General features: G+C 44.3%; 1 protein-coding gene across 3 annotated transcripts in view; it reads left to right on the top strand.

Moving 5' to 3' along the window:
• The window catches only part of USP24 (ubiquitin specific peptidase 24), a 1,909,144-nt gene that overhangs the window by 85,688 nt on the left and 1,796,839 nt on the right, over positions 1-26,617 (top strand). For all 3 annotated transcript variants that reach the window (XM_086952711.1, XM_086952716.1, XM_086952707.1), the window contains exons 2-4: positions 3,945-4,116; positions 14,216-14,283; positions 17,551-17,694. In XM_086952711.1, coding sequence (XP_086808837.1) covers positions 3,945-4,116; positions 14,216-14,283; positions 17,551-17,694 — 384 coding nt within the window. The remainder of the gene's footprint in view (positions 1-3,944; positions 4,117-14,215; positions 14,284-17,550; positions 17,695-26,617) is intronic.

The following is a 26,617-nucleotide window of genomic DNA, read 5'->3' as shown; positions in this document are numbered from 1 at the left end:
GGTTGAGTACAGGATGGCTGCCAACTGTTTAAAACTTAATTCCAGTAAGACAGAGGTCCTACTTTTCGGTGCTCACATTAATTTTTCGTCCCCCGATCTTTGGAACTCTGAGCTTGGCCCATTACCAACGCCAGTGATCAAGGTAAAGAACTTGGGAGTTATCTTAGATTCTAAACTCTTGTTTGAAAGTTATGTCAACCAGGTCACCTCCCTCTCCTTCTACACGTTAAAGCTTTTGAGAAGTATCCTCCCGTTTATCCCAGCTGAGCTACGTAAATTAGTAGTTTCAGCACTTGTTCTGTCAAAAGCAGATTATTGTAATGGTCTTTTTATCAATATTCTGAAAAAGTGCCTGTCTAAACTACATATAGTGCAAAATTCTGCGGTTTGGCTCTTGTTAAACATCCCAAGACACAAATCTGTATCGAAGGTGCTTAAAGATCTACATTGGCTGCCAATAAAGAGATGAATTCAGTTTAAGGCTCTATGCATTGTCTTTAAGGCCACACAGGACATAGGACCCGGTTTTCTAAAGCGGAATTTGCTACCCTATATTCTAGTCCGTCGTCTCCGTTCATCCTTTGCCCATGATCTGATTGTTCCCAGGGTCAAAAAATGTTCCTGGGGGAAAAAGTTTTCTGGTTGGCGCAACCAAGTTATGGAATTCTCTTCCAATGAGGTTGAAATAAGAAACACATTTGTTGGCTTTTAGGAAGGTGCAGAAGACATGGCTGTTCAATCTTTAAGGTGCATTTGAATCACCTAGCCTAAATCCTGTTTTTGATGAGCAGGCGCCTTGACACCCTCGGGTTAATGTTTCGCGCTCTACAAATCTCCGTTTCATTTCATAAGGATGTATTCCGCTGGCGGGTGGAAGTGCAAGATCATCTTAGGACGTGGTTATTATTCCCTTTCCTTCCTGGTGCCCAAGAAAGACAGAGGTCTTCACCCTAATTTAGACCTACGTCCTCAACGCATTCCACTGGTAGGATAAATTCAAGATGCTTGATCTGACGAGGCTCTGTCTACCCTGGAGACTGGATGGTGGCATTGCACCTACAGGACGTCTATTTCCAAATATCCGTCCTGACTTCCCATCTGCGCTACCTGTGCTTCGTGGTGTGACCAAAGCTTTTAAATTTTGTTGTGATAACTTTTGGTCTCACCAGTGCCATTGGGTGTTCATGAAAGTTATGGCGGTGGTTGCAGCACACTTTCGAAGTTCAGGGATGCCAGTCTTCTCCCTACCTCGACGACTGGCTGTTGAAGGCAGTTTTGCCCCAGAGAGTCATCAACCACGTCCAGAATATGGCAAACCCACTTTCATCCTTGGGTTACACTGTCAATGTGCTGAAGTAATTCCTGACTTCTTAGATGCTCTCCTTTATTGGAACCATTCTGGACACGTTTAGGTTTCATAACTTTCTCCCAGGAGAAGGAGTCCTAGACATTCAAACTGTCAGTGCTCTACTTCAGTAGGGTTGCCTCCGAAACTGTTGGGACTGATGACCTCCTGCATCCTTCTGGTTGAGCACATAATGTAGCAAATGCATGCTCTGTCTTCAGTGGGATCTGAATTGTCAGTGGACATCAAAGGGATCTCTTTGACCTTGTTCAGATTTAGGAAGAGGTGGTAAAAGTTGTGCAGTGGTTATTTCTGGACCGCGATTAGATCTGTGGTGAACCTCTCTCCCTTCCCCCTCCCACAGCTAACAATGGTGACCAGTGCATTTGTTCTGGCTTGGGGTGGGCATCTGTCAGAGTTGGAGTTCAGAGGCTTCCGGTCTCTGACAGAGTCCTGGCTTCATGTCAACCTTCTGTAGCTGAAGGCCATCTGCTTGGTGTTGAAACCTTCCATCCATCCATCCATCCATCAAGGGGAGACCAGTACAGGTGCTTATAGACAACACCACCATCATGTCGTACCTCATCAAAGAAAGCTGGGTAGGATTACGGACCCTGTGCTACACCGCCCTGCGTCTCTGGAAATGGATGGACCGCCATGGAATCTTCCTACTGCTAGTGAACCACTTGGCAGAATCTTTGAATGCCATTGACGCCTAGGAGCTCACGAGTGGCAATTGCATATGGAGAACACATGATCTCTTCTGCTGATGGGAAGAACCTTGGCTTGATCTCGTCACTACCAGCAATGCGCAATGTCAGCACTTCTGCACATTATAGTTTCCAAGGCGTGTCTCGCTCAGACTTGTTCCTCCTCAGGCGGAACTCTAGATTCCTGAATACCTTTCCACCAATACCACTTCTGTCCAGAGTTCTCCAAAAGATAATGGCTGACTGGGCCCAAATTATCCTAGTGGCTTTGGGTACCTCTTTGCTCTTTCCTCTTTTTTTCGGTTTCAACATCAGCGTTCGTGGTTTGTCTCCAGTTACTTATTTTTTTTTTTTAAGTGTTATAATGTTTGTTTCCTTCCTCTCCCTTTATCATGCCACAGTGGGACCTTAACTTGGTCCTTAAATTCCTCCTGTGCATTCACGTGGAGCCCCTTCACAACTGTCACTTGGGGATTCTCACCCTCAAGACAGTGTTCCCTGTTGCCATTGCATCGGTGTGGTTAGTTGAGTGAGCTTCAAGCTGTGTCAACCCATCATACACCATTTTTCCCCCCAAACAAACTAGTTGTGTGGACACAAGCATCCCTCTTACCAAAGGTTGTGACACTGGAGCACATTTGTCAAACCATTATCCTGCTGGCATTCCATACTCCACCTCACTCCTCTAAGAAGGAGGAGAAACTCCATTGCTTGGACCTCAAGATAACGCTGAGCTTCTATGTAGATAATATCAAAGAACATTGAGTGGACTATCATCTCTTTGTGGGGCTCCGTAAGGCAAAAAAAGGCAATGCTTAAAAGCCGTTTCACACAGTATCGTGCTCTTCATTGAGATCCCCCTACACATTGGCTAAAATGCATCCTTCGGAAGGACTGCATGCTCATTCTACTAGGGCAAAAGCAGATACCACTGCGTTAGCATGCGGAGTTCCTGTCCTAGACATTTTCCTGATGGCTACGCGAACATCCCGCCATACATTCACAAAGCAATGTTGTCTGGTCAATCAGGTACACCAGGATGGGCATTTTGCCTCCTCGATTCTGCAGGACCTTCGGGTTTGAGTCCATTCACAGACCCATCTCTAAATAGGTACTGCTTTGCTGTTCATTCAAAAGGTGTAGAATCTGTGACTAGCAGTCTCTATCAGTAGAACTAGTTATTTACTTTTGGTAATGCTCTTTCTGGTAGAGAGACTATCTAGCTACAGATTACTCATTGCCCCTCCTAGTTCTGTGATTGGACTCCATCCTTTCAGAAGATCCCAAGTCTAGCAGTATGCACACTGGTCACACCAATGTGCATTTGGGGCCCTGTCTGGGGTGCGAATACTCTAGAAAGCAACTGATGTCAGCATGTGGGAGTGACATCTTAATCGGCTCAACGCGTAATTTCCGCAGGGAAAAGGCGTCCTTGCAGATCTGCCCTGCACCACCTACTGGCACGCAGTGGTACTGCTGAGCCAGGTCCAGTCTGCCGTCTGGAGATTATTCAAAAGGTGAAGAATCTGCAGGTAGATAGTCTTTAGCAGATAGACAGTTACAAAAGGTAAGTAACTTGTATTTCTTGTACACTGTAAAAATGTGTTGAAGGTTACACACAAAGTATTTATAGTGGTTAGCTTCTGAGTGTTTCATGATAATTTTTTGCCACTACAAACTTGAGAACTTATAAAACAAACGGGCAGTTGGTAATTAGTATAAGATGACTAGTCGAGCATACGTGACAAAAGTAAAATTAGCAAATGTATGAGGAAAAGTAATTATCTTTGATGGTGATTTGTTTTCAGTTATTTGACTTGAATATTTTATGGATGCTCATTATTTTTGCTTCTATAATTAATCCCCCAATTGTTCTTTGTGCCCTATAGTCTCAAAAGAATGATGAAAATGGAAACTGCTCTGGGGAAAATATTGAATTTCCAACAACAAATTTGTACGAGCTGGAGAGTCGTGTGTTAACTGACCACTGGTCAATACCATACAAGCGAGAAGAGTCACTGGGGAAGTGCTTGATTGCAGCTGCCTACTTAGCTAAACTCGGTAAGAGTTTTATAGCAAAAAATTTAACTAGTTGATAATTCAATCCATTTTATTTAACAGTAACTACATGTTATAAGCTTTTTGTCAATTTGTGTTTATATACATCTAATCTAATCATATACTTTTGTGTCATACATACACAGTTCTTGTTAATTAGTGTATCTTGAATCCACTGCTTTAAATGCTGAACAACATTTGGATGTCTTTCATTTTACTGTTGAATTTCGCTCTGATAATTGAACGTGAAATCATGAAAAGCCTTGATGCCGGTTTGAAAAGGGTTTTGATGTCTTAACTAGCATTAGCAATGCCATTAGGTCTGATCATATGAATGAAAGTGCCTTTTGTCTCATTGATGTTTCAGAAACTCATTAAGTAATCAAACATGTACTGTCACTTGTTTGCACTCAAGTATCCATTCAGCCATTCACTGAATCATTCTTGCTTTCACCCTCTGACACAACTACTATGAAACACAGACTCCACTATGTATGCAAGACAAATAGAAAGAAAACAAGTGGAAAATTAAACGTGCTGCTGTGTAAGCACGGAGGGTGTATACTTGCAATAGGAAAACTAAACAGCACCTGTTATCCATTTTGTAATTGTCTTGTGCATAGTCTATTGTTGATTTAAAGTTCCAGCATGGCTGCCACATTTACAACAAAAGTGTTGGCCATTTTGGAAGGTAAAACAAATATATACTTTGAACAACAACATTACATAATAGTCTCTTGGTTTAGAGGAAGAGTTCATCTGGGATGCGGCACACTTCACATGAAATGGGCGGCCAGCAGCCTGTTAGCATTGCCTAGGAAGCTGTGGTATCCTTTTAAGAAACCAAATAAAAGGCAAAGCAAAGAATTGAAAATTAAATTATAAAGGAGAAAATTGAAAGTAACTAGCCCTCACACTGAAGTGCATTCTTTTTCAGGTGGATGTGCACATGTGATCAGGAAATGTCTTCATTGAGAGGACAAGAGAGTCAATGACTGATATGGACTGAAGCATTACCATGTACAGTAAGCTGGTGTGAATTGAAGCAGAGTATAAATAACACTCTGACAAATGTCAGAAGAGTGCAGACCCAAAGGCTATCTATTGGTCGGTCTATCTCTGGATCGCTCAATCTCTCCTGTCTCTCTTTGTATATATATATATATATATATATATATATATATATATATATATATATATATATATATATATATATATATATATATATATATATATATATATATATATATATATACATACATACAGTAGAACTCTTCAGCTTTGCAATCCCTTTCCCGTAGGGCACAAACAAAGGGCACGGACCACAAAAGTGCAAATCTTTCAATTTATTTTTGCTGCAGTTTTACTCCATAGTACAGCTAGATGGGGCAGCCATTACGCGTTTCATCCCAAGCGTGGGACTTGATCACATGACGATATGAGATATATATATATATATATATATATATATACATACATACAAAAAACAAAGTTTGCAGGGATGTTATAGTTAGGAAATTGAATTTTTTTTACATTCACTGGAAAAAAAAAGGTTACAGGGACGTTAGTTTGTCTGAGCTAACTCTAACTCGCAGTGCATCTCTCATGACATGGTCAGTGACATCACTTATGGCATCTCAAATGACATCACTGATTACATCACTGATGACATAATCTACAGCTCAGATAACTAGAACTGCTGAATTTATCTGGGTTTGTACTAGTGCAATATCACCCTAACGTCCCTGTAGCCTTTGGTTTTTTCAGTGAATGTTTTTTTTTTTTAATTCTATTTCCTAACTATAACTTTCCTGTTAGCCGGAGATCGCAATGACGTTGGTAATAGCAATTCCCCCAGACACGATGCCAAAAGTGGAAAGCAAAAGCAGGAATTCAATAGCAACCACCACATAAAAAAGTATAACTATATAATCAATTCTAACCATTGCAGTAGATAACTCACTATATAAGTTACTCTATAAAAACATTTATCAATATTTTTATAGCAATCCATATTAATGATTCACTGATATTTTTTTTATAATTCCGCCAATTTTCACATCAAATTTTGGACATAAGACTTCTGTCACTAGCCCCTCAATCTCCCCCCTAAGGACCCCCAGCAGTGAAGGGGACTTCATCCCCCAACCGACAACGCGCCAGGAGGCACGTTTGCTGAGTGATGAACTAAGGTGGCATGGCCTGGTATCAGAACTCATCAGTTCAGCTCTGTGGGACTTAATGGAGGCAGTAGGAGGGGTAGTTGGCCCCCAAGGACGTCCAAAGGATGTTCACATGAGGTATCCAGAACCAAAATCCTTCCATACAAGGTCCTCTGTAAGATATCATGTAACAAAATATTTTACTGTAGGCTTTAACACAGTGCAATAAGAATCCACACGTAAGAGCGATCTGCTTCTGCATATGTGTTACATAGTAAATATTTCAGACTTACTACCTTTGCTGTAACTTATTGTTATAAGCATATCAAACCTTTGACATCTGAACTTCCTTATCCCAGCGTCCCAATCAGGCCTATAGTTACTATTGGCTGGTCACCATAACTAACTCAGGCCTTCTATATTGAGTTTATGCTTTGTCATTAGGCACCCATCCGGCATACCTTCATAAAATTACAAAAATATACAAAGCATGAAAGGTACTCTCTCTCTCTCTCTCCTAACAGGGTCTAACAAGGATTCTCACAGTGCAGCTCTTCTTTAGCCATGGCTTTTCAAACGGGGTAACCAACACCAAAAGCCCTTGCCTACTACGGCAATCTGTCGGATTTTATGTCACAAAGTTCCTATCTGTAGGCTTCAATGCAAAGTAATAACAAGTCCCTTTCAAATGACTAGGGTTTTTAGCATATGCGTTTCACAATCAGTGTGTCAGGTGTACTAACTGTTCCTTGTAGCACGTAAGGAACCAGTGAACCGATAAGGCCTTCATCCTTTACCATTTGTTTGAAGCTGTACATAGGCATCGGAAATACCTTTTCCTAGTGAACCAATCGGGCGTATAGCTGTCATTGCTGGCTTGTTACCGTAACCAACTTGGGTCTACTCTATTGAGTGTCATTTTATGAAGGTATGCCTTATGGTTGCCTTCTGATAAAGTTTACAAAGATATACACATTATTTGTTGGAAAAAAAAATACTCTCTCTCCTAAGATACCGAACGAGGATTCTCAATGCAAATGTTCTACACCCACAGTGTGGCTGAGGGTAACAAATAAAACCTTTGCTTACTTCTTAAATCTGTGCTATTTATTGTAACAAACACACTACTCAATACAGACAAACACAAGACAAACTTGATAATCAATACAATACTGGCAGTACTACCATTGCTGCTATGACTATACTACTACTAATAATAATTATTGCATCAATACTAACACACAAAAACCAGCAGCAATATTTACAACCCGTGGCAAAGTAAAAATGCAGGGAGAGAGAAGGTAATTTCAAAACTAGTACAATGCAGAGGCCTTTACTTACTTTCTGGAAACCGTGAACTGGGAGACCCTCACTCTCTCTGTCTGACTGTCTGGCTGTCTTATCTATCGCCCTCACTCTATCTATCGCATCACCACAGCATCACTCAGGGGTACCACAGCATCACTATGCGCTCCCACAGCATCACTATGCGCTCCCACAGCATCACTATGCGCTCCCACAGCATCACTATGCGCTCCCACAGCATCACTATGCGCTCCCACAGCATCACTATGCGCTCCCACAGCATCACTATGCGCTCCCACAGCATCACTATGCGCTCCCACAGCATCACTATGCGCTCCCACAGCATCACTATGCGCTACCACAGTATCACTGAATGCCACAGCATCACTCGTCGCCGCCACAGCATCACTCGTCGCCGCCACATCATGACTCGTTGCCACCACAGCATCACTCGTCGCCACCACAGCATCAATCTGTGCAACTATTCAACAACAACTGGTTCAAATATGTTCTCAATGTTTCAAGCTTTATTACAAATGTCACAAAAAGATGTTAATATTTCACTTCTGTTCTTGGATTTTCGTCACAGTAAAATACACTGAACATAATCTTCACAAAAGTAATTTACTAAAGTTTAAGCTATTGCCATTATGAATTACAATAACATTTATTTAAGTATTTATTATTAAAAAAAAATAAAAGCCATTGTTATTTGTAATATCAATACATCTAAGTTACGTAAAAACAACACATATTGCATTACAAATGCTATAGGTGTCACATTTGCGAAAGTTAAAACTATTGGCATTGGAAATGACAAAGCTATTAATTTAGCTATTTTCAAAACCAACACATACATAAAAAAATTGTCATTGACCATACCAATAGCTCAAACTTTCCTAATGCGAGACCTATTGCATTGCAAATGCTTGTTTCCTTCATGTCGAAGAAGACAACTGAATTCAAACCATGCTATCATGCCATGTCTGAGGGTTCTGCAACTAATTTATCTCTGGTGCCTGGAGAGCCACCATTACTCAGTCCTGATCTGTCTAGACCAGGCCATGGCACCGAAGGCTTGGAGGGATCGGTTGATTCCACACCGTTTGCCCCAGAGGTCTCATTCCGAGTCAACGGGAAGGTCCGGGCACCACTCCGTAAGTCCTCTGTCCTCATCCTCCAACTCAACGTCATTGGGTCAGGAAACAGAAGAAGTTGAGGCACACTTCAACTTCTCCCCGTCCTTCGGCCGACATGATGGAGGAGTCTCATCGCTCTAAGCCTCGTTCTGCGGATCCTGCGTTTGGGTTGGCTCCATCACCCTGCCTTTCCAGGAGCAACCCCCGCCCAGCTTAGGGATTTCTATGACGCCATGTGCCTCATATTTGGGCGACCCGACCCTCCCGACGCGCCTTTGGACACTGGAGGCTCAGAAGTGGCTCCATTGAGTTTCACGTCACTGGCTCCTGCGCCGATGGCCCCAAATGGATCCAGTGGTGGATCTGGAGCGGCGGTGGTTGTGCCGCTGTGAACTTCCCCGGCACCAGCCCTGCACCAAGACTCCTGACGTGGCTGAGACCAGCCGTATTCTTACCAAGAGCCGTATTGGTGCCTGTCGACGCTGATGGCACCCTTGGATCCTAGGTCGGTTCATCAGCCTTATTTTCAAGGGTTAGGGATGGAGGGCGCATGGGAGGGGTCGCTGGACCCTTTACAAGACCAGCCTGAGCATGAAATGGTCTGGTATGAGTAATTGGGTGAGGCCAGTGGACTGAATACCTCCCCAGATTCTGGCCTGCTTCCTCCCGCTACATAGGCAACGAGGAGGGAGCTTCATATGCTAGGGTGGTAAGAAGTAGTTAACAGTGGTTGATAAGAGGCCAAATTGGTCCTAGAGAAAGAAAATGTGGATTTGAGAGTGTTAATCTAGGGCATTGGACACAATGAATGAATGCCAAAAAACGAGGGTCGAGCAGCTGTAGACCATTTTAAATTGTACGAAGGGACACAGGATGGACACTGACCAATTAAATCATTTATTTGTAAATATATCATCAAAGGCTTTTGAAGTATAGTTTGCATGCTCACAAGAACGTGAAGGAGTGCGTGGTGTGACGAGTGAAGGTGACATTTAAAAAATATATACATCGCATTGAGAACAAAGGCAACAAAAAACTCCTGGTGATAATTTAAACAATAAAGGAGTTTTGCACATGGTCGATGGCGTTTCGATCTCAGTGATTTGAGATCTTCACCGGGACAAGGATTGTGAGCATGAAGAATTTGTGGACCCGAATAAGGCTGATGAGTAAATTAAGCAGGACGGGTCATTTATTCTGTGGATGACCGAGAGTTCATTTTGGGAGTTAGTTAATTAAGGAGTCTCCACGGGGCCCAGTAACTCAGGCAAAGGTGGAGTGCTCCAATATGCCAGCGAACAATACCGCTGGAGCAGGCTCCGTGAATTTGCCGTGTGGGACCACACCGCCAGGTAGGCGTGGAAATTAATAAATTGGAACTGCAGTCGTCTGCTCATGCACAGAGATGGGCAGCCACTCCGTCTCACGACAGCAGTGAGTCATACATTTTGTAAATGTCACCTTCCACTAGTCACGCCACGCACTCCTTCACGTTCTTGTGAGCAAGCAAACTATACTTCAAAAGCTGTTGAAATATTTACAAATAAATTATTTTTTCAATGTCCTTCCTTTGTCCCTTCATGCAATTTTAAATTGCCTACAGCTGCTCTATCCTCGTTTTTTTGGCATTTAGTCATTAATATGTCCAATGCCCCAGATTAACACTCAAATGAACACTTGCTTTCTCTAGGACCAATTTTGCCTCTATGAACCACTGTTAACTCACAAACTATTGACTACCCCAGGTTCAAATATTGAGGCACCCTTGTTTTTTATACAATCTTAAGCAGGGTGGTAAGAAGGGCAGTGTTGGTCCTGAACCTTCAGCTTCCTTCAATGGAAGTCAAGACTTAACAGTCAACTACCGATTGCCCTGCACCAGGTGACCTAAAATTCCTCAACAACCACCCTACCCCTCACCCCGAGTGTTTGGTGGTCCAGGCCTCTACCTCACAAGGCATGGTCTGTTAAGCTCCACACCCCCCTCAAACAGGGAATCCGAAATACTGGATAGTTGGGACCCGCAGATTTTCTCTTCACCCAGCCTTTCATTGCGGTCAGTGAACACTGCATGCCTATTCAACCATTAGGTCCGATCCTTGTCGGAAACGGTTGCACAAGTGCTGCCACAGGTCCCGGAAGAGGCCCGGGCCATTCTTTCCTAAGCAGTACCCGACTGAAGAGATGACGCAATTTTCCCCATTTGTTGTGGGCTTAATACCACATACTATGCCTGGCTGGCACTTGTCTCTTCGGAAACCAGATAGACATGGCCCTTGAGCGCATTAAGAACTCTCAGGCTACAGCCAACTCCTTGGGCCTTTCTGAAACCGCCCATCCTCTTCTACTTTTCATCCCTTTTGTGGCCACTGAAGGGGCTTTCAGCTGGGCCAGCCATATCCCAGCTACAAGACCGTTCACGTTCAGCAACATCTGTACGGCTGGGAGTGCAGCTCCTTTCAACCCCCGCTGTCTAATCAGTCAGACAGAAATAAATGAAAATGATGCTATGACAACAGACCTTGGTGTTAATAAGAAGAATACATCACTTTGGATATAAAGTTGGACACTTATAAAACTTATAAATTTATCAATGATATGCGTATTTGCTAGGACAACTTTGGACTTGAAACATTGATTACAATCTGCTCAGCAAAGAATTTTGTAAATGTTCAAACCGGGGAATATCCCTGGTGTTTGTAAGGAAGAAAGGTGACCTTCCTTTTCTATGCTTTGTAGCAGAAACTTTTTACAAAGGATATCTTACTGTGGCCTTAATGTTGTTGAGCACCTGTCTATTACCTGGTCATCGCATTGTATCTGTTTCCCTGATACATTGGTGCTTTGCACTAGGGCCTCTTTCTTACCAAAAGTGGTAACTCCATTCCACGTAGTGCAATCAGTCACCTTACTCACTTTCTATGCTCCCCTGCAACCCTCTAAAGAGGAGGAGCGACTCCACTGTCTGGACACAAAAAGAGCATTGTCATTCTACCTTGACCACACTTAAGAGTTCTGAATGGACGACCATCTATTTTTTGGTCTGTATTGGATCAAAGAAAGGTCATGCATTGCAGAAGAGGACTATCTTGTGATGGGTCGTTCCCTGCATCAAAATGTGCTATGCTCTGGTCAAGTAACTCATTCCACCAGAGCTAAGGAAGTGTGGTGGTCCTTGACATTTGTCAAGTAGCAATGTGGCCATCACTACACACGTTCACTAAGCACTACTGTCTGGACAGTCCAGTCTGTAGGGACGCCCTTTTGGCGGCTCTGTCCTTCAAGACCTACTGGTCTAAACTTGTCTGCAGTTCCTCCTCTGTGGTTGGTATTGCTTGGGTATCTATTCTAAAGTAAAGAATCTGCGGCTAGATATGTCGATCAGTTGGACAAGTTACTTACTTTCCGTAGCTCCTTATCTGGTAGAGATATGTTGTAGCCACTGATTCCTTACTGACCTACCCATTCTCCCTGTACTGCAGTCAAATTTCTAGGGTCAGGGCTGATCCCTTTACGGACCCTAGGTGTTCTAAACACACCACTGTCAGTGCACTTCATGGCTCTGCGGTGCTGACGTGGAAAGTCTTGAAGATGTAACCGACGTCAGCACACCGAGGTTGCCCCTATATAGGTGACGCAAACTGCCCTTCCTGTGTGGACGACACCATCACGCGGAGCTGACAAATGCCCCCGACTGGCGCGCAACGGTATTGATCGGGCAAAAGGCTTCCTGATCCAGCCTGACTCCTGAAATGGTCTTAGGTAAGGAATCTGTGGTTAAGGCGTTACCGAAAGTAAGTAACTTGTCTAACACTATCTAATAACAATCTATCCTTAAAAAGCAGTTATGCAAATCAGCCTTATTAAATGTATGGAATCTGGTGTAACTTTTCCAAATGGACTGATGAGACATAGTTTTTATTGGGTTGACACCTTAACAAGCACAGGCCCATTCAAGTGCACATTAACTGGCAACCTTTGTGCATTTAGTTCTAAAATGAAAAAATATGTAGAAAAAATACAGTTTGCGAAACTATTTACAACCCCTTTCAACAGTGCCTCGCAAGAATCATCTTACTGAAAACCCTTCATGTTTGCCACAATACTTGCCCACTATGTTAATTTGTGAGATTAAATGTAACGAAATGCCGGTCTATAACATGTAACACAAAGTAATAACAATCCACTGTGTAAGACCTACTGTCATTAACAAATGCTTTTCACAGTTAGAAAGCTGGGTCCGACTGCCTTTTCCATAACTTTTCATAAGCTGCTCAGAACTAGCTTTCCCAAGGCACCTACCAGGTATATCATTTATCTTCCTAACCACCTCAGTCCTGCTGTTTTAAGTGTATGTTTTCCCTCAATGCAACTCTCAGTTGCACAGTCATAAAATGAGAAAGGTATTCAAAGTTACAGTTGGCTAAGAGGGTCTAACAAGGATTCTCAGAGCAAATTATATAGCCAAGCATTTTCATCGGGGTAACCAACGCCAAAACCATTGTCTACTACATAATCGGTGAGATTCCATGCAATAAAATACTTCTCCCCCGGCTCTCGTATAGAATAATAACAATCTTCCCTTAAATAGACTGATGTTCTCATATGCTTTTCACCATAAATAAGTCAGCCCTGTAGGCATGATCTTTGGCTTTCCACCATAAGCAACACGTTTCTGCTGTATTGAGTATTAGCTTTTGCTCAAATGAAAAAGTGCAATACAATCCCTCTTTTCAGGGGAACCACACAACTTCTGCCCAATCAGATCCTTAATCGGTGCCTCCAACATACGGGTGGGACATTAGCCGATCACATACGTTTTGTCTCAGGCCTGCTCACTTTGCACGCAATGTGGTTCAATTTGAAAATGATCTAATCACAATATAATACAATTTAAATCTACACTAGATCCTTGTTGATTCTGCCTTTCACTGTGCACCAGAAATCCCCATTGCGTTTTTCTTGAAGACCTTGTTTTCAGTTGTCTTTCAGCGCTAAGGGCTGCGAACGACCTCTGAGTTGACTGGTTTATGCGGTTTCATCTTTGTGACATCCCTCCAAGGCGGTGGAAGGGCTGGGAGAGTCTTGGCTCTGGGGCTGGTTCCAGTGACTTGAGCAACACTCGGCAGTGCCCGTTATTTATAGCTCATGAAATAACTTGTGGCTGTGAGAATGAGTCGGCATTTAAAAACGCAATAATCTGCTAATTGGCGCGAGGGGTGACTTCCAACACCCAGGGAGCATTGACTTGTTTAAGCGGTGTGACAGTGCGCACGTGTAAGCGTGAGACGCTGGTGTTGACAATCGGTCGCCTGCAGTGCTGCGGGCCCCCAGAGGAGCCTCCCTGGGAGCGACTCTCATGTTCCTAGCAGCTTGTTACTCGAAGAGCTGTGACCTTTGCTGCTGGAGCCGCATGCTTTCCGCTGTGCCCGTCTAATAAACAAGCTGATGCCATGGGCGTCTTAACCCACTCCTCCCCTCTTTTATTCTTTGCAGGCCTGTCGGATTCCGATGAGAATTGCAAGAGGTTTATGGACCGGTGTATGCCTGAGGCCTTTAAAAAGGTAAGACGTCCGAACCCACACGTAAATCATCTGCATACACATTAACATACTGTTAAATACCTAAGCCCCACTTCTGAACTTCGAATCCGTTAAGGTACAAGCCAACAAAAGAAAGATCGGGAAATAGCAATGTAGGATTAGCCAGTGGGATGACAATTGAGTTTGGGTCCTATGACCTATGCATTTAAAACAAAAGTATATTCAGAGCTCCAGAACAAGTAAATGTCAATGGGATACTTTTTGCAGCCTGCCTCTTCGGCAGTGGAGGCCCTTTTCCCCTTCAGTGAGGCCTGCCTGGGCCCTCCTTACTCGCATGGATCAAACCAGTTTCTGCTCGTATGCTGAACTGCCAAGTCCCATTCCCTCAGTCCCACCACATTTAGGACCCAGAATTCTATACCGCTCATCCCATCCCAAAGAGACTTTTCTAAACCGAATCGTTCAGTTAATGTAGTTTAGTCTGTGCCTTTTTGCAACAAAAGTAGAATAGTGACATTAGTGTATGGCTATTTTTTTATATCATTTATTTCCGAAAGCTCAGATACGAATATAAAATACTTTGATTGGGGCCTTTTGCAGAGCAACATTTTATCGTCCATATCGTTCAACATTTTATGTTCATACAAATGGGTACTCTGGCGATAAAAGCCGGTTATGGTAAAAAAAACAAAACCTGCCATCCATTAGCACGTGTTTTTTTTTTTTTTTTTTTAACTAGATTTTATTGGAAAGAAAAAGCAGAGTCAATAAATCAGTCACGTGTAAAACGATACAATTGAATCAAGATACAGATTAATCAGGATGGTGAATTAGCGTACATTTCGACATAGGGGTCCAGCCCGGGCCATGGCTAATTCAACTGTCGGAGATTCACAGAGTTCACCACTGTATTTATTCCAATGTCCCCATTTCTTGTCCCACTTCGTGGGGCAACCTCTAATTTTGTACACTGTTTTTTCGGCAAGCATGCAGCAGACCATCTCAGCCATCCAGCCTACCACCAACGGCCTCTCGGGGGAGCCCCACTTCATAGCTATGGAGCGCTTAGCAAGCAGGAAACCCAATGCCGCCCACTGTTCCAGTTCGTTCAGGTCCGTGGCCCCCCATATATTAAGGACACTTTCTTTTGGCGACAGTGGATTGGCTTACCCAGGGAGTTTCTCATTTTACGAACTGTTTCCCACCAGAATTGCTGTATCACCGGGCAGTCTCATAGGATGTGATAGAAGGTACCAGGTAAGTCGCAGCCTCTTAGACACAGCGTGTCAGGGGGCCTACCGATCTTGGTCAGTATGGGAGCGGACATGTAGGCTCTATGTAAAACCTTCAGTTGGATTAGTCAGAACCGATGGTTGATTGCTGTCTCTCTAGGGGACATTAGGGCTGCTCGCCATTCCTCATCTTCTAAGAGACCAAGGTCTTCCTCCTATTTGTTCAGTAGGGGCTGGAAGGTGTCATGGAGATTGTTACAGAGCTTACGGTAAGTGTAGGAGATGGCCTTTGCAGGGAGACGTTCCGATAGCAGTCTGTCCTCCAGGGGGGAAATCTCAGGTATGGAAGTGAGGTCAGGGATGGCAGTGAGGATGGCATGTTTGATTTGAAGATAGCGGAAAGATTCTGTCAGTGCAAGGGAGTGTTTGGTCTGAAGATCCGCGAATGTCAGTAGCTTGCCCCTATGCACAGTCACCCACTGTCGAAATCCCTATCGTGTCCCATTTATCGAATTCCTGAAGGAAGCAAAGGCAGCCCAGTTGTTGCGACGACCATAATGGTGTTGCTTCAGTAATTTTTTCCGACCACCCCATACACTTGTTGGCTCTATGCCATATTGCGACCGTGTGTGCCATGGCTCCAACATATCTGTTCCTGACCGGTTTGCTGTAGAGAGCCCCCAGGTAGCCCTCCCGCCCGGTCTGACATCTGTCGAGGAGGAAGGCCGGATTCCTGGGCGAACCATGTATCCAGTGATTGATAGCTACCAATTGCGACGCCCAATAGTAAAGGTGCAGATTAGGCAAGGCGATGCCTCAGTCGTACCAACTTTGGGTGAGTTTATGGAGGGCGATGCGGGCTGCCCCACCATCCCAGAACAGAAGGCGGATGTCACTCTCCACAGCGCTGAAATAGGAGTCAGGGACAGTTTTGCAGGGCGTACAAGAAACGCGGGAGCGTCAGCATTTTAAATAAGGCCGCCCTGCCAGGGAGGGAGAGTGGGAGAGACCGCCAGTGGGCTACGTCACTGTGTAACCTTCGTAGGGGACCCAATAGGTTTCGATCATGGAACACTTTAGGATCTGATGTAACAAAGATACCTAGGTTTAGAATCCGTCTGGGGCCACCGTGATGGAAAACCCTCGGGGCAGCATGGGCGCGGGGCCTTGTAGCATGTACAATGTCGATTTAGACCAGTTTATCGAATAGCCCCAGTATTTCCCGAAATAAGTAAGGACATGGAATAGACTATTAATCGAGGACCGGGGGGAAGCTACATATACCAGGATGTCATCGGCATATAGGGAAATTTTGTCTGTTATCTCGTCGTTCCATTGGAGGCCTCTAATTGAAACGTCTTTGCGTACCCAGTGGGCCAGGGGTTCCAAGGTGAGGGCAAACAATAGTGGTGACCAGGGGCAGCCCTGCCGGGTTCCCCTGTGGAGTCTAAACTGTCGAGACGTATGGTTGTTGACTCGTACTTGGCCCAGTAAGTCTGTGTACAGGAGTCGTACCCAGCGTATAAACTTGGGTCCAAAGCCAAATTTGCGCAGGACCTCAAGGAGATAGGACCACTCGATCGAATCGAACGCCATCGTGGCTTCAAGGGACAGAATGGCGGCATCTTGTTGTATAATAGGTTGCCGACTCAGGACATTATTGCCCCTTCGTAAGTTTAGGGCCGTGTTGCGTCCCGGAAGGAAACGAGATTGGTCATCATGGATTAGAGAGGGAAGCACGACGAGGAGGCGATTAGCCAGCAGCTTAGCCACAATCTTGGCCTCCGCATTAATCAGAGAGATCGGTCTATAAGAACCGCAATCGGTGGGTGGTTTATTCGGCTTGAGGATGACCGCAATGGAGGCTAGTCTTTGATCGAGCGGTAGGGTACCACTATCACGGCTGTTAATAGTTAAATAGTTAAAAAAACAGTTAAAATAGTTAAAAGTTAATAAATTAGATGAGTTTCTTGTCAGAAGACCAGTGTTCAGTTTAATGTATTAAAACAAAGTTGGAGAAAAGGAAAATAATATATATATATTTTTTTTATTGCAGCTGTTGACATCAAGTGCTGTTCATAAGTGGGGAACGGAAATCCATGAAGGAATTTACAACATGCTGATGTTACTAATAGATGTGGTTGCAGAAAGAGTGAAGCAAGATCCGATTCCAATTGGCCTTCTTGGTGTGCTTACAATGGTACTGAGGTTTTGTACACTGTTATGAAATCTAGAATGATTGAAAGGTGGTAACGTCTTTCTGACACCGAAAATGAAGGAGCATGTTTTACATCTTTAGTTTGTGTGCACCTAACCTAGGATGCTAATATGGTAAATACCCGAAAGGCAGAGATGACAGCATCAAACCAGGAGAAATCCATCAGTGACTGAGGATTGGGACTGGAGTTGTGTGGAAACAAAGGGCTGTGTTATTGAAAGAATTTCTGGAGTATTGAACTGTTATATATGAAAATAATCAAAGTTTATTTAGGGTAAAGAATCATCCATAAAATTTATTGAAAAAAAAAAAATTCGAAAGCACCAAAAAAGTAAGATGCATAAAGTTAGAAAAAAATCAGACTCTTTTGTTTATAAAATATAAAGCATCCCTACATCATACAGCAGCTGACAGAAATGTACTTGTAGAATAACATACAAAAGGAGTTTGGTGTCTGCGAGTTTAGTCGTGTGGTCACAGATGGTTTTGCAGTTCATCTTGACTTCATGCCAAAACATGGAAGTTCATGGTTGATAGTCGCTTGATGCAAACATTGCAAGTCAAATATGTGAACCCTTGGGCAGAACATCTGTTTGTGGTCATTGCCATTCAGTACCTGCCTTCAGTCTGTGTAGTGTATCTCCCCATGATCATTGGCAGTTCTGTTCATTTCCCTTTATTGATGTGATTTTCCATCCAACTTGGGTTCAATCTGAACAGCAGCCATGTGCAACGCTTCAGGAAGCATTTCAGGTAAGCATCCGCTCCTCCCAATCTTTCTGCTAAAATTTATGCACAGTTCTATAGTCCTGAATCTAATGAATTGCAAAGAACCACTTCACCATCATTGGTCCTAATGCTGCAGTAGCCCATTCGCTTCCCCTTTGGTCATAGCTGCAAGCTGAACTTAGACTGCATGGTGTCTGAGTCAGTCCTTTTCCAAACTACCCTATTCATTCAAGTAATTACTCTATCCAAAACACTTCCACTTTACATGTCCAAATTGTGTGCATTAAGCCTCATTCACTCCACATATCTCCATTTTACTTGGTGTGAGAAGAATTTTTAATGGAGAACAGCAAGCATGAGGTAATCTCTAAGTATTGCTTGTTGCCTTCTTAGTATAAGCCAGCACTGTAGTCCAGTCACTTGAAACTTGTATCTCTCTCCGAAGACGTGGATGTTGCTTGCATAACACCATGTAGGGAAAAAGCATTTGGTAATCACATTGAGTGAACAACATAATTTCCAGGAGTACGTCAGATTCTTATCAACTACCCGGAAAAACTTCCCTTGTGTTGCTTGACACCTTCAGACAAATAAGCAGATTTGCAGGTTTGAGAAATGAAATGAAATGAAATGAAATGAAATGAAAAAGAAACTTATAAAGCGCACTGCGGCCAAGCGGCTTCCTGGCGCTGAGGAACACAACCGTATCTGCCAAGGAGTCCAGAGGAATTAGCCAGGGAAAGCCTGAAGAAAAAGAAAAGTTTTAAGAGCTTTGCGGAAGTGTGAAAAGATAGGAATGGAGCGAATAGAGAGAGGGAGAGTATTCCAGATCTGAGGGGCCCGCACCGAGAAGCGGGTGCCTCCGGTGCGGGATTTGCGGAAGCGGGGAACGTGAAGAAGAGAGAGAGAAGAAGAACGAAGAGAGCGGAGTGGGGCATAAGAAGAGATTAAAGAATTGATGAAGAGAGGAGCGGAGTGAGCATGCGCCCGAAAAGCCAAACAGGCAAGTTTGAACTGGGACCGGAAATGAACAGGGAGCCAGTGGAGGGATTTGAGGGCGGGAGTGATGTGGGAAAACTTAGGAAGACGAAAAACAAGACGGGCCGCCTGGTTCTGGATGGCCTGAAGCCGGCGAATTTCGTAGGCGGGAATGCCTACGTAGAGGCCATTACCATAATCCAGGCGGGATGTGATGAGGGCAGAAATGATGGCTTTGAGGGCGTCAACAGAAAAAAACCGGGAGATTTTACGAATGAGGCGGAGGGAAAGAAAACAGGAAGAGACAACGGAACTGATGTGTGCGTGCATAGAAAGATCATTATTGATCTTAATGCCCAAGGTCCGGACAGACGAGACTGGGGAGGGGGGAGGGCCAAAGGAAAGGGGCCAGTGGGCGGAGGACCAGGGATTGGAGGGACCACCAGTGAGGACAAGCTCAGTCTTGTCAGGATTGAGCTTCAAATGATTGAAGCTCATCCATTGAGAAATAAAGACAAGAGTAGAGCTGAGCTTGGGGAGAGAGTGAGTGGGAGAGGATAGGTCAAAGACGAGCTGGAGGTCGTCTGCGTAGTTATACACCGAGACCCCCAGCTCAAGAAGAGAGGAAATGAGGGGACGGATATAGAGATTGAAAAGAAGGGGGGAAAGAGAAGAGCCCTGGGGTACCCCACAAGTGACCGGGAGGGGGGGTGCAGAGAAATCAGAGAGGTGGACTGCCTGTGATCTGCCCTGAAGGAAGGACGCGATCCAGGAGTGGGCAGTGCCCTGGATGCCCGCTGCGCTGACACGGTCGAGAAGAATGGCATGGTCGACCGTATCAAACGCAGCGGACAGATCCAAGAGGACTAAGGCCTGGGGGAGATTACTGTCGGCCTTCGCTTTCAATTCGTCCAGGACCGCAAGGACCACACTCTCAGTAGAGTGGCCAGGTCGAAAGCCGGCCTGGTGAGAGGCCAGGATGTTATTCTCCTCGATGTAATTAGAGAGACAAGATGTCAGTGAGTGCCATCATTGTAGATATCTCATACCATCTTACATCTCATGCCTACCCATTTCACTGCCCTAGCATCAAGTGAAGTGTACAAAATTCCTTTATTCCTCAAAAGGTGTCCCCGTCCAGCTAAGGTCTCTTATTCCACTATCAATTTGGAGAACCAGTCCCAAGAAAAATCAGTGAGACCAAGTGAGGCATTCCTGAGTCCACATTTACAATGGCAAGGAACGAATAGTTGGGCTCCATTATTAGAGTGTCAGTGAGACACAAATGTATGTTGTGTACCAGGAGTCTCCAAAAGCCATTGAGAGAGATTTTGGGGGGCTAAGTATTAACATTCTGTGTCTATTAAACCCATTTCATTAGTTTCTTAAGACAGTTTCAGAGTGGATAGTTTAGTAACAGAGTGGGCACCCATTTTAATTTAACAGAGATGATGTAAAACTGTCTAATTCTTAAAATATACAACTTGTAAGTGGACCGTACATCCCCTAATATACACCCACATAACAACATAACATAACATTTGTATATGTAAAGCGAACGTTCACCACTATGGGTATCTTGGGGCTGAATAACAGATGTTTGTTCTTACTCAACTCAATGGTACTCATTTTATCGACCTCAGATGGATGAAATGACGAGTGGACCCGCCGGGATTTGAACCTGTGACCATGAGGTCGAACTCAGGCCCCTGCAGTAGGATCATTAGTCCACTGAGCCACCAGACCCGGCTCTTTGGAGCACTTCCATTTATACCAAAGTAATCCTGCCTACTGAAGATAAGGCTAGCTTCGTCCAAAATTCACTGGACATCAAGAACACATCCTATGTTGAGTTTAATGTGCTTAATGTCTATGGTGCTCCTGTCTGATTCACACGTATTTCAAATCTTAGTTTACCGTTGTAAACCAGTCTGAAACATTCTCTCAACCCCTCGTTTCGCTGGAGGAATATCTGAGATTTTGACCGATTTGTACTATCTCCTGAAACTTCTCTGTATATTCCCAGTAGATCGAACAAGTGTGACATAAAGATCTCTTTAAGAATACTGAAGTTTCATCATCATATATAGACAACAGTTGTTACAGTGTGCCTACATTAATTTCCCATTCGTTCTTGTGGTGTCAACATATTTGCCACGGGCTCCATGACAAAAGCAAATCGAGAGGCGACAGCTGGTAGACCGGGTGAAATCCTGTGCTCCAGAGTACACATTATCCAGACTTTTTTGCCCAGCTCTAACTTGGATGAGTGGTTTTGTGTAACATTTAAGTGACCCGACACCTGAACTCCTTGCATTAATATCAAAGGCCTTAGAAGTAACTAGAAATTCCATTACTTAATCTCCTTTAACCAAGTGAAGGAAATGCTTTTCGTGATCCATCTGGTGCTGCATTGCATGGTGTTGCAGTGAAGGATAAAGCCGGATTGGTCGAGATGTAGGAGGTCAGAAGTTAACATTACTGATCTTCCTGCAGGAGCTTCACTATCGATTTTCGCATCTGGTTTCATTATCGACTGTTGACCTTCTGCTCTTTCCTTTGTTTTTGGACCATAATATGACTGCTTCTTTTGTTAACTAGGGGAGCCATTCAATTTCGAGAAACTCATTAGAAACCTCAATGGACTTCGCTACAAAAAGTCCCAGGAATGCAGGATAACTCAGCAAGGAGGCTGTTTATACTGGGAGTCTTCCCTTTTTTGATTTGGTTCATTAAGCCAGCACTCCTCTGAAGTTGGGGTTATTTAGTACTCATTTCTTTCCCGATGTTAAGCGTTGCAACCTTATCTTTTCGAAATAGTTGCACATTTAATCTGGGAAGGGACATCAAGGTGTGTGTGTATAAGGTCATAAGAAAATGTTTTAAGACCTTCTTAATGGCCCGTTGTGTATATGGTATATTGAATGGTAATTTTCCTTCCCAATCAACAATTCGGAGAATGGGCTGTTTGCTCTTCAGCAACTAGGCCAACATTATCCTGGACTGGTCCCCATAGTTGCAAACTTCTGCCGAAAGGACGTGTCTGAAGATATGCTGAAAGAAGCATGCAGCTCACAATTCACGTTTCTATTCAACCTAGTCCACTTTTAGTTCAGTTTTTGCATGATGTCACTCTCCAAAGCAATAATTTTCTTCTCTTTGAAATATCCTCCCTCACTAATTGACATAACCCTTATATCTTACTGATGCATGCAACCCCCTCATCCACCTTTGTTTCTGTTTCTCATTCCATAGACTGATAGAATGCTTTCCCACAGTGACATAAAGACTTTCAAGGTCTCAACCATGTCAGTCTGAAAAACGTATCTTCTAATCACTCCATCATGAGCCTCCAAATTGGGATTCTAGGTCTGTAACCAAGCCAAGTATAAAATATATATTTGAGGTCCAAGAGAACATTTCATAATACAATGAGTTTGATTTACCTTGCAGAAATGGCTTGACTAATAAAGATATATTATATCCTACTGCAAGAGCTGTATGGGGGATAGATAGAAGGAGCATATTAGACTTTGTGGTTGATGTTTTTACTACACATCTATTTTTTTTGGCATAAATCTGTTTTATTAAAGGCTTCACAAACAAAGTAGACAGTCACAATTGTCAATCCATAGCATTACATTTCCTCTGTTTGGACATATAATACAGTGTACAGGATTATTTAATACCTGCTTTTGGTTAACTGCCTGCTTCTTACGTTTACCAATAGCTCCTGATGACTTTGCATAATACACCCGTTCTTCACTAGTGTCCCATGCTGAGCTCACGACTATGCCAGTGCTCTGTTGGCAAGTGTGTCCAAGCATCTATGTGATGATCTACTAACTTGGGAGGCGGGTAATACTGTGTGGGACAAAGAAAGCAAACAAGTGTCAATATACCATAATGAGAGCGGCATCCGATTCCTCACCCTGCTATTTAGTTACTACTTAAGTTCTGAATCGTGTAGGTGTATATACAAATGTGGACCTCGAGCGTCTCTCAGGTGTGTCTGCTGCAGGAGCCCCCATGTCTGCGACGGTGCTGTGCTCGCCCTGGACATCTCTCAAGATTGTGTCCCAGCACGCTGCAATTGGGATCTTGTGGAGTCCCAGTGTGTATTCCTCGTGCAATGCTTTACTTTCTGCCTTTAACCATACCTGCGCTGCCAGGTTAGTATCTGAGGGGGTTCAGTGTATTTCCACCTTTTGGTGATCATCCACTTCGCTGTTATCATTCCTAAGTCTGAAATGAGAGGTCCCCCTGTGACGTATTCTTCTACTATACAGATGTAAGATACAGATCTCTCACTCATAGGGGAGTGTACCCTCCGTGAATCGGGTCAGGGCCTCCACTACAGCACTCCAGTATCCCTGTATGCACGGGCAGTCCCACAGCATATGCAGCAAGTTTGCATCCGCCAGACAGCAGCGTATACAAGATGCATTGCTGCGTATGAAATACTTATTAATTTTGTCCGCCTTTGCACAATGTAGTACTGTATTAGCCTGAGGTCTATGTTCCTAGGGATGCGCGTTGGACGCTCCAATACAGCCTCCCATTCCTTGTCTGTAAATGGTCTACATCTATCTTCTTCCCACCGCTGTCTCGTAGTGATAACAATGTCAAGGTGTGGTATCTAAGTGAGGCTGCAAACTACTTCATAAGGTGCCTGCATTGCCCCAAGATTTGTAAATATTAGATTGTTAGATGTGTCGGAGGCTCAGTCATCATGTCACCCCATTGGCTGGTTAAGGCCCTCAGTATCGAGTGGTGTAACAGAAATTGTCCTGGATGTAACCCTTCTTCAGCCATCAGTGTGTCATAAGGCACTAGGATGCCCCTATATCATGCATCCCCCAGTTCAGCTGCCGTTGTGACCGTGCGCCTTTTGAGTGCAGGCGCGTACAGCTTCGAGTTTCTGGTTATGTATAAGGACCTGTGGTTGCAGCGATACGTGTCAAGCAGTAGTGGAACCGGAGGTTCTCCTTCACGCAAGAATAAAATAACTTGGTGAGGGCTTTAAGGGACCAAGGCGGATCAGAGGTGCTGTGTGTGACAAGTTGTGGCTAGCCTGCCACCGATCCACCAATTGCAGGTGCGCGACTAGGTAGTACTGCTACATGTTATGTAACGTTAGGCCTCCCTGGTCAGTAGGTAGGTACAACTTTTTGATGGCTACTCGACGATGGGAATTTCCACATAGAAAGTTCCTGATGATGCGCCGTAGGGTACAGAAGAAGTGTGGGGAATGTGTAAGGGTAGATTTGTGAAGCAATACAAAAGCCTTGGAAGAACCACCATTTTAATGAGCGCCACCCGTCCCAGGGCCTTTAGTGGAAGTGTGCACCAAAAAGACATCTGGGACCTGATGTACGTTACTGCTCTGTCTAGGATGCCCTCCGTGAGGTCTGCAGTTTGGCGATAGATCCGCACCCCTACATTGCGGAATGCATCCACTCACCACTCAATACGAATTCAGTTGAGCTCCTATAAAGATTCAGGGTACACACCACCAAAGGGAAATAGGCAAGATTTCATTGAATTCAATTTCAGCTCCTACAGGGCAGCGAATTCTCCTAGATTGCACGCTAACGAAGGGAGAACTTCCCTGACATTCCTGATATATATAAGTAAGTCCTCTGCATACAATGAAATTGTGTGCACCCCGTCCCCTAGCGGAATGCCCCACTCAGTTGCCCTCTGTCGGCTAGCCTCCACCATCGGTTTCCGCAGCCAATGAGCATAGCAATGGGGATAGTGGGCATCCCTGCTGGGTTACTCTCAACTTTTATCGGATCAGATATATAGGGTCCTGTTCGCACGGGCACTGTATGTTTCCTATATAATAGTTTAACCAGGTGTATGAAGATCCCCCCCGAACCCATATCAGGATAGTGTGGCAAATAAATATTCCCATTCTAAAGTATCAAAAGCTTTCCTGAGATCCAGTATTAGGCAGCCTGAGTAAGGCCAGTGTTCTGGCGAGTACCTAGCTACTTTGAAAAAACCTCTCCCGTTTAGTGAGGTGTTGCATGCAGGGACAAATCCATTTTGGTTGGTATGGACCAGCGTCCGCTAGGATTATCGCCAACATTTTGTAACCAATTTACAGCAGGGCCAGAGGCCAAAACGATGCAAATGCAGTAGGATCTCTATCTGGCTTCAGCAATGAGACCAGGTTTGCCTTGCGGAGCGACGGGGGAGGGTTGATTCTTCCAGTGCTGCATTATATAAAGCATGTAGTTTTGGGACCAAAGTTGCGGCATAGGCCTTATAATATTCAGCAAGTAGCCCATCAGGTCCGGGGGTCATCTCTGTTGCTAACGCCGCAATGACTACATGGACCTCCTGGAGGGCAGTCTGTGCAGTGAGCACATCTCGTTGTTCAGAAGTGACCATGGGTAGTCTTATTGTCTCGAGGAAGGAGTTCAGCTGCTGCAGCTAGTGTTTGACCGTGGGCTCATACAGTGCTGCATAATGTTGCATCATCGCCACATGTATTTCATGCTGGGTGTATACCATGTGCACCACGTTCGCGTGCAGTGTGTGTATGGGATGCGGGGTTGCTCCTGATGCAGCAGCCATGCCAATAGCTGACCCGTTCTGTCTGACATTGCTGCAAAGTTCAGACATCGAAGGCGCTCTAGCAATTCAACGTGCTCACTGCGTACTGCATCTAGGCGATGCATACCACTCGAGCTTTCCACTGCTTCTGACGCGCATGATGTAGGAGCTCATGCTCGCTCTACTCACGGCGTCCTTTAAATGCTAACGAATATTCAATACAAGTCCACGGCTATACCCTCTTAAATTCTGTTAAAAAGCTGCTAGTGCAACCCTCGTTAATATCAAAGTACTCCACTGTTGCAGCCCACGGTGATGAAAGGAAAGCTGGGTCCTCCAGCGCCGTTGGTTGGTGGCACCAAGTGGGAATGGGTGGCGGGTGGGCAGCCCATTTAAGCTGCATGTGGTGTGGGTTGTGGTCTGTGTGTGTGCATTCTAGGTAGTCGATCAGTCCGATCAAAGGAGGCAGCGAAGCTGACCCCACTATATGGTGTAGTCTGACATGTAGTCTGTGTACTTGGGAGTAAAATGAGTAAATGCGTGTTTTGGGGTTGCGGGAGCGCCATGTGTCTGTCAGTGACCAGTGGGTTAACCAGGCATCCAGCGTCTGTACATTAGTCAATGCTGTGGT

The sequence above is a fragment of the Lissotriton vulgaris genome, chromosome 1_1, assembly GCF_964263255.1.
Source record: "Lissotriton vulgaris chromosome 1_1, aLisVul1.2, whole genome shotgun sequence".
Taxonomy (NCBI): Eukaryota; Metazoa; Chordata; class Amphibia; order Caudata; family Salamandridae; genus Lissotriton; species Lissotriton vulgaris.
This window is presented reverse-complemented; position numbering and strand designations above follow the sequence as displayed.